Below are 15402 nucleotides of genomic sequence, written 5' to 3' on the forward strand. Positions count from 1 at the left end.
TGGTTCCTGCAAAGAGGAGGGTGGAGTGAGGAGGCAGCGAGGAATAGGCATTCCTAGTATCTCAGACTGTCCAGCAAGCCTGATTCATAGACACCCTGCAGAGTGGCCTGTGGCTGCTGTGACTTGCTTGGCTGCTCCTCCTACAGTTCCTCCTCCTTGGCCAGAGCAATGCACAGACCTCTCAAACATTGTGCCACCAGTCCTAGACCCACTGGGGACTAAAGTCCTGACATCTGCAGGCTGAATGCACTTCTTAGATTTAGAGGTGCAGGCAAACCGTCGTTATTGTGGCTATTCCTTTTTTTGGGGCATTTTCAAGAATAATATCTAGGTACAGAATAAAAAGTATCTTCAGTAGTACATATGTTATTTTTAAGCCAGCAACAGTTATGGCAGAGGTTGAGGAATGCCATGCATCAAGTAACAATAGAACAAATAACTATTCTGCGGGCGCACACATCCGTTGCTATAGCTATCCTATGTGCGAATTTTGTTGTTGCTAATGAATCTCCCCTCTGGCATAAACTACTAGGTAGTCTTAAGCAAGGTTCTCTCTCTCTCTCTCTCTCTCTCTCTCTCTCTCTCTCTCTCTCTCTCTCTAAACTCTCCCATATGTAATATGGGTATAATACTGACCTCGCTTACAGGACTTTTGCTCACACCACAGCATGATAATGAATGTGAAGAGCTTTCAACACACGAAGATGCTATACAATGCTAAGAATTATTGTTTCCTTCTATATTTGAGGAGATGGGCTACCTTGATGCCTCCTGCTTTTTCCAAAGAAGCCACAGCAAAGTGGTTGGCACTGAAGCATTTTGTAATTTCAACATTTATTCTCTTATTAACAGAGAAAGCACATCTGGCTAAAAGGTGTCAGCAAGCACAGAATCCATGCAATGTACCAGTTTAAGGGTTTATTTCACTCTGCTCTAGAATTCTAAGAGACGTCATTTTTACTCTGTTTACAGTCTCATTTATCATGACTTGCAGTGGCTTGACAGGAAATAAGGCTATCCAGGTTGGGTAATTCCTCTCAAAAATTGTTTTGCACATGAGACTGGTGGATCAGTATGAAGGAAAAAGCAGAGCACCCTAGTCCAAAATATCCCACAGACCTAATTGCTTCCTAGGCCTCTCTGCTGACCATCTTCTCAATCTCATCCAACCCAGATTGGTCTCCTAGCTTTAGGCCTTATCTCAAGTCAACTCAAACCCTCCCCATGTCCCTGGCCCCTTCATCCTTTCTCAGGTTCAACGTCTTGTGCTCTGTGGACCAGAAGACCTTTAGAGACTGATGTGTTTTGTGCATATCCATGTCTTAACATTGCCCTCACAGCACACATTGCCTATTCTGGGTCTGGCAGACAAAATGACACAGGTGCCTTCCCGGCAAACTGGGACCTTAGGGTGAAGGGTGGGCAACTGATTGATTGACTGATAAAAGCAGCAATTGCAAGCAGTTGTGAAACTGCCCTGTAGCACCCCATGAAGCTCCAAGCAGTCACTTTGCCCATCTTTTTCAACCTGCACCACCCTGCACAATCGAGCAAGCAAACCCAGCAAGCAATGCGGGAGCTGTGGCCCAAGAAGCAAGATTAATAGAAAGCAGTGACACAGTTGTTGCTTCAGAACCAGGCCTGCCTCTCAACCAAGCCATTAACATGTCAGCTTAGGAAGCGATACATCCTAACAGCCCCATGATAAACAATGCATGCTCTAAACCATTATGTAGCACTTACTGGACAGGTACAATATCGGCTGCGCCAAGATCAATAAATGCACCTTTTTGCTTTTAATGCCAACAGCGAAACCTACATCATGAACTAATAGGCTGCAGCGTGTGCTTTATTTATCTCAGCAAAAAGGAAAAAGACAGCAACTTTCTACCAAATCGTCTTCTCTGGATTGAAAATTAACACACACAAGAGTATAGCTAATTTCCAGGCAGTTTTAAAAACTGCGGATGCAAGCTATAAGTTGGCTACCACTACAGAGAAGGTCATATCCTGAATACCCAGCAAATGAACCACAGATAGCACTGGAAACTGAGCAGGTCCTCCCCTAATTACAAAAAGGGGTAGGCTGGGAGGGTCATTTAAGTGTCCTGATCCTAAACCATTTAGGGTTTGGAAATACAACAGAGTCCAGTGAAACTGGCATAAAAATGGAGCCAAAAGGTCCCAGACCTGACCCCAATCAAAACTCTTTGCTGCAGTACTTGGCACCAGCCAAATCTTTCAATTTGTCTATTTGCAAGGCACCTGACTAAAGAGTTTCAGTCTTCTCAAAGACTTAACCATTTGCAAGCTTAAAGCAGGAGTTTTAAAGGCGATCCATGTTATTCTTTTCTTTTCTTTTCTCATTTTAAGGATTTGCTTTTTGCTGTCATCACTGCCACTTCGCAACATTCTGGAAGCGCCCCCCCCCCCCATTTCAGTAGCTTGGGTCTACAAGGTAGGCACATGCCTACTGCTGCCAGAACAACCTACCACGTGTCTACACCATTTATCAACTGCTATGTTTCAGAGGGGAGCCAGTTGGCTGAGGCAGGATGCCTCCTCTCTGGTACGGAAAGGAGAAACGTGCCATTCTTCCACCTCTAGGACAGCCAAGCCTCTTTGGCACTCCATCACGAAACTTCAAGGTTTTCACACTTGCTGACTCTACCGCCACTGCCCAGCTTCACCCTCCTTTCAGGATATGAGTAACTCCTGTCAGTTTCACCTCAGAGTTGCTCACCGCCTTCAAAGGGGAATCACATGGCCCACAATGATTTGGTTGGCATGGCACGAGGTACCCATGTCAGTGGCTCACAGCCGCCGCTGGCTTGAGTGAAGCAGCTCCTTGGCTCCGTCCACTCTGGGCAGACCAATTCTGCAGAGAAGGTGCAGAGGGGCACGCTATCCACCCCTTGCACACAGCCCCAGTCAGATACTTTCAAGAGGAAGAACTCCAGGTCAGCTGGGTATTTCCGAGACCTCTCTGTGAAGCCAACAGTCAATTCACAGAGAGGTTTTTGGAGTGGAAGGTGTCACCCGCAAACTGATTGGGGAAACAGATTAGGCAGCAGTCTTCTGACATGCCCCAAATGCATCAAAACTGCCAGTCAGTGTGCTTGGAAAATCACAAAGAAAACAAGTTCTTTTCAGGACACAGTAACCTGCAATTTGACTTTAAGTCTCTTTTAAAATGGATTGGGGGGGGGATGAGGGGAAATACTGGCTTTTTTCAACCCTTTCACCCAAATGAAATCATGTGAACTCTTTATGCATCAATGCCTGACCCCCAAAAAACCAGAAAAAACAGAATAAACACTCTGTACTCCTTTCCTACCCCTAAAATCCAAGTTGCACCCATCAAATCTTCTGTGGCCCAAGCCCATCACTGCCACCGCCACTCTCCCCCTCCCATCTCATCAAGGCACTTTGCTTTTCTCATGCCCCCTTATCCCCCTGTTCACTTTGCCTCCCTCCTTGGAGCAGAGTCCTTACAACCTACAGCTGACCCAATGCCAGAGACAAGAGGGAGGCTCCTTCCCTGGTCATCCACAACACACAAGTTGCTGCTGCTGCAGGGAGGAAATTAAAGGGTATCAATTATCCTGGAGGACATATTAGATTTGCTCCAGATTGTTTGGGTTTTATCACAATGGCTGAGTAAAACCTTTTAATCAAAAAGCTGCAACTTTCGGAGCCTCAATCAATGAAACAAAAAGCTGTAGATTTCGACACGTGATTTCCACGATCTGGAGCAATTTGTAATAGCTTTGCTCAACGATCGCTTCTGGGAGCGATCTGGTGTGTCGTCCCCCCCCTTACATTGTTTCTGACCGCAACACTGCATTTATTCGACAGCAAAGCAGCTTTGAGTCTTGAAGAGGTTAACTTCTGGAGCACCTGGCTGCTCGCCAGCCTCTCTCCTCGAAATCGGTGCTAATGCAACAGAACAAGAAGCGCCCAGACTGGCCATGATTAATAGACTGCTGAAGACACTGCTTTCCACAGAACACACACTTTTCATTCCCCTGCTTCCATAGATCATGGACTTATCCTCAAAATATCTGACTGAAATTGAATTTGGCTTCTCTCTCAACCGTTCATTTCCTATGTTATGCAAGGTTATATCCTTTTTCTGCATGAGCAGAACCAAACCAGCTGCAGCTCCTCAGAAGGAAAATGTGGTTCCAATTACAAAAGCTGGCCTGGATATTGAACCACAGTTCAGATGCTGCTCTAATTGAGCCATCATGGAGCAAGTCTAAAGTAAAGAAATTGGATTAATTAGGTTTGCAAAGTTCAGCGTAAGGGATCTTGGCAGCGGGATGGGGGCACTAAATAAAGCAGGTAATGCTATGAAAGAAAGCAAGGGAGGTGATGCTTTCGCTGGAGTATTTGACATTCAACAAGCTTTTGGGTTGCACAGAACTCTTTTCCAGAAGTAGGTTTTTGATAGAGCATTCATGCCCTATAAATGATGACATTCACCAGGTAATCCAGCATAGTCTGGTTCTAAATGGGTAAACTGTGTGATCTGTAACAAGTAGGAAATGGACTTAAACAAGGGGTTGTGCTCATTAATGCTTCGTAACTGGGATTATGCAAGACTGTGGACTTTCAGAACCTGTAAGGAGGGCTGGAGAGAGGAAGGCAAGAGCACACACTGTTACACCATCTGCTGCTGAAATATTTTGAAACAACAGAAGCTGCTCCTTCTCTGCCTGGCCCCCAGCCCAATTTAACAATGGCTAAATATATAAAATATAAATATAAAATTTAGTATACACAGCTGCATCCATGAGCAGCAATTGTTTTGGTGTGCCTTACTGGCTGATTTGGCACCATGGAACCCACTGAGAGAAACTAAGTTAATTAGTGGGTGCCACCCATTCATGTCCTAACATTTTCACCTTGTGCCTCCACATTAAAAATGACTGAATGGGTTTACCTTTAAAATCCCCTTGCCTTATCAAATGAGAACTCAAGAACGGCCGGCACAGAAAATGCACAGCTGGCCACGTTATTTCAGAATATCTGCCCTCCAGCAGGCTCCGGATTAGGAACTCCTCTGTTGCTCTTGGACAGCCCTGCTATGCCACATGAAAAGAATACGGATGACCTCAGGAAATCCTTACCCAGTCTTAAAAATAGCTGCTTAGTGACATCACAGAATCAGGTTTAGATGCTCCCTTTTCTAATATTCACATTTCTTTCTCTGTCTCAGAACAGTCAGTCTAGCCCAGGAAGCTTCAAAAAGCAGCAGTCATCAGCTTATATAAAGGGCCAATCCCACCGGAAACCTTTCTGAATTGTGTTCCGACTGCGTTCCTTTTGAACTGTGAAATTCAATCGTATGCATGGAGAGTTGAGCTTCCCTCTTATTTGTTTTCAGAAATTGGCGGAAGTATAGATCTTGATATTAAAAAGAGGCTAACCGTATTGAACAGTGCAGGGATAAAATTCAACGATAGCCCTCTAGCCAAGGTGGTGTGGTTAGAGTGCGCGACTAGGATGTCATGAATTCAAACCGCTACACAGCTATGAAGTTCACTAGGTGAATATAAGAAGAGCTGGGTTCAAATCAGACCTTAGGCCCAGTCGGTCCAGATTTCTCACTCCCTCACTTGCCAATCCGATGGCACAGGGAAGACCACGTGCAGGACATGAGTGTAATAGCCCCCTCCTGCTCTTGCCACCCAGTGATTGGTAGCATATAGTCAATACAACTTGTGGGAATTGTTCCCAGGCTAACCTACCTTACAGGGCTGTTGTGAGGATAACATGGGGGTGGGGAACATGATGCCCTGCCCTCCTTGGAGGAACAGTAGGATTACTGTAAAGCATGCAAACCAACCAACCAACCAACCAATAAATAGACGACAACAATAACATGCAGTCGGGGTGTTTCAATCAAGTTCTTCTTCAAGGGAAACGGGTGGGAGGTGTGCCATATCTGTAAAGAGTTCCACAATATTCTAAATGTCTCCTCAATGAAAACATGTGATGCTTGTCTCCCTGTCTTAACTCTAAACTTAAAGAGAGCAGAATGCACCAAATATTGTGCTGCATGAGAGCAGATGCTGCTTGTTTACAGGGCACGCCTATGTGATTTTTGGACCCCTTACCCACTTCCTATGAACTGCAGCCCCTAATGTCAAATTATACACTATGGGGCTGGCTCTTGGTATCCACTGCTAGGGGAAGTTGGGATCACTATGTCAGGGAACAGTGTGGACCATCCTGGGTGTAGCTACCACCCCCTTCAAAGGGAAACTAATCAAATCTGCAACTCTGGCTCTTTTAGCAGTAGAATTTCAAAAATAAAAATAAAATGGGCTAAGCTGTTTATGAAGATTTTTTTTACTGAAAATGTTTTACCATCTCCTCCTGGTTTTGATGCATTTCACTCTTATTGCTGATTTGGTTTAATGAGTTGGTGGGGGAGTTGTCCTATTATTATTATTATTATTATTATTATTATTATTATTATTATTAGGAATATGCCAGTTTGTGAAATATAAACTTGAAAAGCAGTCTTGAAATAGAAGCAAATTAATGAGTTAGGAATCAACAGCTCTGATTCCTCCCACCAGCAACATCCGGGCTCTGGTACAAACTACTCCTGCCCCATTGTGGCCTTCCAATGAGAAAAAAGGTTGCCCACTTCTGATTGTGTGTTTCAATCACTTCTTTAGAGATACAAAGAAAAAAATATGATTGTGCTCAAAGCTAATCCTCATTAATGTAATACAAATTAAATTATGCTCTCATAAGAGGGAATCCCAGTCCTTAAAGGCAACACACACCACCTTGAAATAAAGGACATGAGAATAAAAAGCACAAACACTTACCTCGCCCTGGAAACTTTTCAGTAGTGGAGCTACCTGTTTGCGCAGGTCCTGGAAGATAAAAGCAAACACACACCCATTAAGAAACAGATCACTAAAAAAGCAGCAAAAAATGCAACTGTTTGAATGCATTTGATGTAATTCCATCAGTTAGTCTTGCAGCACTTCTACCAATTTTATCATATTAGCTGAAGGCTGATTACATTTTTAATCGAAACACTGCTACGAGCAAGGAGTTCAGCAGAAATCCATTTTTAACTGGCTTATGATTCCAGCCTGATACACAATTACGGTTGTCCCAAGGGAGGAGAATTAGTTAACAAAAGCCTGTAGTAATGTTGGATAATCAGTGAACTCCTTCAGTCTAACAACTCAACTGAAACAGTGCAATGAATGACTAATGGGATGTAAAACATGTGTAGCCACATGGAAAGGGATCAAGCTAGACCCCCGTTTGAAGCACAGCCTCCTCCTGACGAGCCAGGAATTGGGCATCATTTATTTAGATTTACAGCCTTGCCTGCTCCATGGGATTTACACAGCCCTGCTTAAGGAGAGGGAGCACACGTCATTAGCAACCCACTTGCCTCTCTCCAAAATCCCCACCTCCAAGAGGAGACAGGCCTTCATTGAGCCTTGCGCAAGACCTTTTAATGCCCAGCCCCCAAAGTTGACAGTCTCGTAATTGTAATTAAGAGAATCTACGATAGAAAATCCTCAAGGCAGAGAACAAAGAAACAAAGCAAACCACAAATAAAATCACCAAAAAGAATGGTGGGCAAAGAGATCAAATTGCAGCCAATAATAATAATAAAAATGATTAGGTGCCTTAAACTCTGACACCTTGAATGCATTGTGTGCAGAAGCCAGGAGTGTAAATTACAGAGATGAAGAACATTAAAATAAAAAAAAGAACATCAGAACATGCACTGGGCCAGTGTTTCAAGGGCCCAGATCCTGAATAATTTAGCTGATCTCGCTGGGCAGCTGGTTCCATTATCTGGAGAGCAACACAAAGAATGTCCCAACCACAGTGGCCAGCAGCCCAGCCAATGCTGGAACCATCAATAGGTTCTTTAAACTGGAGCTCAATGAGATATTACCCATGGAGCCCTGGGGCTGAGCATATGAAGTTCTTGACTAAGCCTGCCCCCTACTGGAGGTTGGTGTGCGGACCCGAGACAGGCTGGAGGTTTCATCCCATAGACACCAGGCCTGGCCAAATTATATTATTCAGTTATTGAAATACGTTCATCTTGACTTTGTGCCCCAAGGCAGCTCGCAACAATAATTAAAAATGCAATAATAAAACAACGATATAAGTTTAATTATACGTATAGACCCATGTCCCCTTAAAGGGACAGGGGAACAGGCTGCCCACATTATTCAGCGTCCATGTAGCCATTTTCCAGGTCACTTGTGCCTAGGAAGAATTACCTTTGGGTGACCAGGCAAAGACTCCCATTTTGTCTTGGAAGAGATGACCTCTCCCTTCTCCTCCTATCAATGACCAACAGGGGCACATGTGGATAGCACAAAAGGGCTATTGTCTTCATGCCTCACTTGAGGGTCTCTCCAAGAGTCTTCCTGGCCACCGTTGAGAAGGTCAATGCCTTTAAGTTCTGCTTATGGGCTTCCAGAGGAGATAACTGGTTGGCTGGAGTAAATGGGCTCTTAGTTTGGTTGGGGGGGTGTCTTATTGTGTCCCCTTGCAAGAAATTCTGGGCAAGACTGAGCCCTACCTCTCACTGAAAACACTGCTTTTACCTCCCTCCCCATGTCCCTTTGCCTCCCAGGAGCAAATGGGCGGCTCCAACATTTCCCATTGTGCAAATGATGCACTGCTGGGGGCTTTGCTGGTAGTGGGAAGTTGTAGGGGAGGGGAAATGGGTGCAGAAGAGAGAAGAGGTGGGGAAAACCCCTCATGCACATAACTATTGGTTCTCTCTGCTGCTGACCTGAAATATTCTTCTAGATTTATTGCTGGCTGTTTTTGAAAATTCTTTATCCAACCATATCCCTCAGTTTTATACCACTGTCAGCTGCAATTTCCCCTTTCTTTCGACTAAACTGGACAAACCAAAAAGGAAGGAAGCCGCAAGGCGTGATGCATGAGAAATCTGTAATGTTGGGAGAACAATGAAGGCTGTCTGATGATTTGGGTCGCAATCAAAAACAGGAGGAGGAGGAGAAGCCAAGGCCAGCCTTCTGTAGCAAGTCACTAATCACACATTAGAGCTCTGAAAGTCTATGTGGCACCGAACACTTGAACAAACAAGTATTTGTTAACACAAACGACTGAAACGTTCCAAGCACTTCTTCGCAAATTAAACTGGTAACATCGTTCCTCAAAAATATCTCTTGCTGCTTGCCACAAGAAAGCAATGAACCATCATGGTCTTAAAAAAAAAAAAAAAGGCTTGCTTTTTACAGTGGGTTGAAGTCAGTCTCTCTCTCTGTGTCTCTCTCTTTGACAAAGCAAATGTTCACACACACACACACACACACACACACACACACACACTCCCTTCTCCACCAAAAAAGGAAATTATAATATATGGAGATGTTTGACGGCAGGGATGAAGAATCTGTGGCCCTCAACATGCTGTTTTACTTCGACTCTCATCAGTCCCAGCCAGCATGCTCAATGGACAGGGATGAAGGCAGCTGGAGTCCATCTTAAGGACCACAGGCTTCCCATCTCAGTTTCTCGTCAAAGGAAATGTGACAACACACCGTTTTTTAGAAATTGAGACTATGGCAGGGAGAGAGGAGGAGTTTAACTTTTCCCCACTGCTGTGATCTCGACACTCCCAACAGCCATCACAGAAGCACTTAATTCCCCACCACAGAATTGCACAAGTCTGTAAATAAAACATTACACACACACAAATACACACACACCCTTCACTACTGAGATAATACATGTGCAATCCATTACTAGCATTTAAAAATCTGGAAATCCTGCTGAAATCCAAACTGAGTGGAAGTCAAGGGATATCAGAATAACCAATTAAAAAAAAGTATTAACAGAGGGAATCCAATCATCTCGATTGAAAACCAGTCATCCAAACATGGGAAGCAGTTTTCTACCTAGTCAGATTGTTGGTCCATCTGAGCCAGTGCTGTGCACTCTGACTTGCAGATGTCCTTCAAAAGCTTTCCCAGCCTGCTACCATAATCTTTTAAGATGGAGATGCTACAGACTGAAACTGGGGCTTTCAAGGTTGAAACCAAAAGGTGTGTCTTTTAAGTTTTACGTTGTTACAGGCCAGCCTCTGCTGCCAAGCTGAGCTTGTGACTGCAGGCAGGCAAATATTCAATGTAAGTAGCCAAGAGGTATCGAAGACGTTGGGGAAGCTATAAGAAATAAATGTAAGAAACCAGTCTTCTCCACCTCCCAAACTCATCAATCAGTACCACTCTGCCTAACCCAGGCTTCCTCAACCTCGGCCCTCCAGATGTTTTTGGCCTACAACTCCCATGATCCCTAGCTAGCAGGACCAGTGGTCAGGGATGATGGGAATTGTAGTCTCAAAACTTCTGGAGGGCCAAGGTTGAGGAAGCCTAGCCTAACCATTCACCTAGCTTCCACAGGTGACCAGGAATTCCATGCTGATGACCAATACAAAATGATACGGTGCCTTGATTCCATATAGCTGATTCTGTTGCAAATTATTCAAAAGCCACCTAACAATATAGATTTTGCACCTTCTGTTTCAATTTCACTATCATGGGTCAGGTGGACAACTTCACCTTTTTGCTTTCTGTCGACAGCTGTGGAGAACCTTTTGATCCCTAAATGATCTTGCCTGCTCTATGGTTGTCCTCCCCACCCCCACCCCAGTATGTGTACAGAGAGAGAGAGTTAGTTTGTCTTCCAGAATTCTCCAGCTATTTGCAGCCCTCATTTGACAAAATGACCCTCCGGGGATCCTACGACCTAGACAGGGTTCTCATCCGTAAAGTATTGTATCTGTAAGCAAAATGAATTTGGAAGGAAGAGGCTCCTGGATTCCCTGACTCTGCCGTGGTTCATTTCTCTCTCTCTCTGCAAACGTCCTGCACACTGGCTGGAGAGAGTTGGAGTACTGATGAGGAGGGGGGTGGAGAGAAGCAGCCCGGTCACATCAGCGTCAGTGACATCATTAGTTCAGCTGTCGCATCCAATTGTGGAGCCGGCTCATCACGCAGGAGACGCTCCAGTTTTCCGACTGTCTACCCCTTTTGCATTTCCTCCCTTGTTAGGAGACATTTAATAAGGAACTAGCAAGTGACCCTACACTGAAAATTGGCCAAGGCTGAACATTATGATTCCAGATGCTTTCTGACAAGAACTTGAGAGCAACTTATCGAGGAGGGGAGGTATTTTGCTCGCTCAGGCCACATGAAGAGAAGAACCAGCATGTACTGAGCATACACTACCTCTTTCAAACGGAGGGGGACGGACGGCAGGAACACACCATTTCTTGGAGACAAAATACTTACAAAGGGTGTAAGCCAGAGTTCCCCATAATTCTGATAGCTTGACATAGAAGCGCACGTTCCCCAAGGCATTTAAAGCATGGATGGAGAAGTAAATGTTCACCCACAGAGTTGTCCTTGTGGGTCTCTGCACGAGTCACTCTTTTGGCAGAGGCAGAAAACAACTCAAGCAGAGAGGTGACAGGTACTCCTTCTCAGAGCACATGATTTTGCTGGGTCTTTGCATCAAGGGCAATTGAATCAAAGGAGGCTGAATTTATGGAGCTGAGGTCAGAGCAGCTATGGTAGTCAGCGAGAGATACAGTGTGCAGCCTCTGCGTGGATGGGTATTTTGGACTTTCAGGAATATTTCAAAGTTTGTTTATTCTTGTGATGTGCTTGTCATTCTACCACGGAACGCATAGTTTGCTTATTAGTAGCATAGGTTGTTGAAGAACAGAGAAACATTTCCTGCATATAAATTCATAACAAGAATAGAGCAAACCGCCTCCATGTATTGCACCTTAAAAAAACCCAAACAACCCACCCACAGAGACAGCAGCTGACTGGCTGTCCCAGAGAGGGAGGGTGTTAGTTGCCTTGCCAGCCCAATGTAGTGAAAATAAGGGATAGAATTTAAACATAAATGAATACATGGAGCAGACAGAAGGGCATCATCCTGAGCACCCTCCCCCCATGAATATTTCCCTTTTGTATAGCCAACTAAGTGAAATCCCAGCACTCACCACCAAGTATTTAATGGCAACAAGCTCCCATTAATATTAAACCACATGCTAAAACAACCTGGTTGCTCAATAAATACACATTGTTTTGCTGCCCATAAATGGGGCAGGCTTTGTGAAGAGTGTGTCTTGGGAGAACTATATGATCTTCCAGAACATCTATTTGCATATTTACAGGTCAAGAAGAAAGGGAAGAGTAAGAAAAAGCAGCAGGCGGCACTACCCCCAAGGCAGAATGAACCACTGGGCCGTTCATTATGTGCCCGACCAGTCAACGATCAATTCATTTACTGAAATACTTATTTCTACCAATGCGTATATACACTGCCCTCCCCAGAAATCTATTCCATGCTACAGCAAAATAAAATAACACTATTTTTCAATTACATCTCTGTTGCTAGCTACTTCTTCTGGCTTAAAAAAAACCCAAACTTAACTTTTACATTAGCAGAAAAAGAGCACACTGGTGCTTTAAGAATTTTAGGCCACAGATCTTGTGAAAATTCCATTAGCTTTAATTATTTATCAGAAGAAGATTTAGATTACTGTTCCTGACCTATTTTTTCCGGCGCACAGGCCCGCCCAGCAAGGAAATCAAAGAGAATGGCATTTGCAAATAACTTACTGAGGTTGAGCAAGTCTGGTTTTATAAGTATGAATCAAACAAGAAACATGTGTCAAGATGCTATACACTTGCTTCTGGAACAGCTGTATGGTGTTAGTGTTCCAACCTTGTATTTTGACATCAAAACTGCATTGTCAAGTTTGCTCAGACACATCTGGGCACTCCCTCCTTTGTGCTTCCTCCAAAATCTCCAAGTTTTGAGTGTTCAAGTCAGAATGTTTCAGTTCTCTGTGGAGAAACTACCAGGGATACATTTGCCCACATATGGAGTGAATGCAGTTGAAGAACTATCTGAATGATGTTTTGTAAAAATCAACAAAACTGTACTACAGTGGACGCTCGGGTTGTGAACGTGATCTGTGCGGGATGCACGTTCGCAACCCACAGCATTCGCAACCCGCGTCTGCGCACGCATGGTTTGCGATTTGGAGCTTCTGCGCATGCGCGACAGCCAAAACCCAGAAGTAACCCGTTCCGGTACTTCCGGGTTTCGGCGATCCGTAACCCAAAAAACGCAACCTGAAGCGGCTGTAACCCGAGGTATGACTGTATATGAGATCCTGATAGCACCTCCAACAGCCTATGCCAGGAGTTTCAAATATAATTCGATGGCAATTTTATTTATTGAAGATTATAATTTTGGAACATTATGTTGATGAACAAACATCTTGTGGATGGAAAGTTCATGCAGGAGATATATTTAGGCAGAACTGGACCCTTTTATGTCATGCTGAAATTGAGTGAGACCTACACAACTCAGAATGAACATGGCTTAGATCTGATTTGAAATTAATGCAAGATGTTGATTTCACTATGCAGATACTTGGAAGAATGGGTAGATTTATTGTTTACTTTCATGTATTTTTTAAAAAATTAAAAAGTAACCATCTTGGCTGCCCACCAAACACTCACACACGCAGAATGGGATCGGTGGATCCAAGCACCAGGTGCTTATCTGGCACCAGGATTGCTGCTGCTACTGTCACTACATGTTCCTCCAGCGCCAACACACTGCTAAGGATGTACAAAAGCAACCTAAGCTCTGGTCCAGGGGGACTTACAGTCTGAGGCAAAAAGGACAAATGCAGGTTGTAGTGCATGTAAACAGATTTGCAAACGGGCTTGAGAGGGAGAGGGACACGAAGAGCATTGCTTCAAAAACATTTTTCTCCTGCTTTTCAGACAAATATTGTCTCTTAAAGCAGCTCATATTAGCAGCAGCAGCAGTAATTATTATTATTATTATTATTATTATTATTATTATTATTATTATTTATGTGCCCCATCTTCAGGCTTATAAACTAAAAGTGTAAGACACTGAAGGGTGGGGGAAAGGCAGAGGATACATATCAATTTTGGCAATGGAAAGAAGAAGTCCCAGCGAAAGAAGAATGGATACAAAAACTTACGGAATATGCAGAAATGGCGAAACATACTGGAAAAGTAAGAAATCAAGACAACAAACTTTTTTATACATAAAAGAATGGAAATGGTTCATTGAATATTTACAAATAAGCTGCAAACAGATAAGAACATTGGCAGGATTATTGTAATAAACGTGCAGTTTTAAAGAGTACAGTCATACCTCGGGTTACGAACGCTGCGGGTTGCGCATTTTTCGGTTGCAGACCGCGCCGAACCCAGAAGTACCGGAACGGGTTACTTCCAGGTTTCGGCGCTCACACAGAAGCACAAAAATGACATCACACGCATGCGCAGAAGCGCCGAATCGCCGAATCGCATCATGCATGTGTGCAGATGCGGCGCTTCAGGCTGTGAACGGTGCGCGTTGCAAACGTGCCTCCCGCATGGATCACATTCGCAACCAGAGGCGTGACTGTCTATATTTAAAGTAGAGGAATAAATAAGTAAATTTAAGTTAATTTGGAACTTGCAGAAAATATAAAAAAATAAATTTAAGGAACCGCAGAAAGAGGGGGAAGGAAGTGGAGTTTTGAAATGTTTAAATGATTGTAAAATTATTGAAATGCATAAAACTGAAAATAAATCATTAAATAAATAAATAAATAACATCAGTTTTGGCAATGAAAAAAAACAAAAGTATTGAGTTGTTTGCTGGCAGGTGGGGCCATGTCGATGGCCTTCCTGCACAGAATATTACTGCAACGGCCACAGCAGCACTTGGAGCAAAGTGTTCCTGCAGCTGCTCCTTCTCCAGGCAAGGAGTGGGGATGGGAAAGTCCTCCCCTTGCAATGACGCTCTTCCTGGGTGGCACAGGGTAAGGGTGGCCCTCTGAATGGCACCAGAAGGTGCCTCCCTTCGTACTACAGTCCAAGGGCCACCCAAATGCAACAGTGCCCAAATACTGGCAGAAAAGAACCCGCAAGGTGGCTTAGCAAGCTCTCTGGCCTATGATCACAGATCCTTTTCACAGGGTGAGTGTGCTCCCCCCTCCCCAACACTTGCAAAGATCTCCTCCCCTTTAATGCTTTTAAGTCTACTTTCCTTCCAGTAGCAAGAGGACACAATATACTAACTTCCCCTAAGGTACCCGGGTCTTTTCTTAAGCCTTACTGCTCACTATGGCAGACTTGAAACAAAAACGAAACAACCACAGCTCCTGTGTGCGAATGCTGATGGGCTGCCTTCACTATTGTTTACAGGGCAAGCTGCACTTAGAAAAGGCTGTTGAATCCACAGACGTCAGAATCAATTCTTTTCACACAGCTTTATGAGTCAATCTCTCAAACTGCACATATT

At 44.0% G+C, this 15402-nt stretch overlaps 1 protein-coding gene across 9 annotated transcripts in view; it reads right to left on the bottom strand.

Annotated features, from left to right (window-relative positions):
* Positions 1-15402, bottom strand: part of CUX1 (cut like homeobox 1) — a 261921-nt gene that overhangs the window by 138810 nt on the left and 107709 nt on the right. For all 9 annotated transcript variants that reach the window (XM_053367430.1, XM_053367431.1, XM_053367427.1 and 6 more), the window contains exon 3: positions 6852-6899. In XM_053367430.1, the coding sequence (XP_053223405.1) occupies positions 6852-6899 (48 nt within the window). The remainder of the gene's footprint in view (positions 1-6851; positions 6900-15402) is intronic.

This window comes from Podarcis raffonei, chromosome 15 (genome assembly GCF_027172205.1).
Source record: "Podarcis raffonei isolate rPodRaf1 chromosome 15, rPodRaf1.pri, whole genome shotgun sequence".
In the NCBI taxonomy this organism is placed as follows: domain Eukaryota; kingdom Metazoa; phylum Chordata; class Lepidosauria; order Squamata; family Lacertidae; genus Podarcis; species Podarcis raffonei.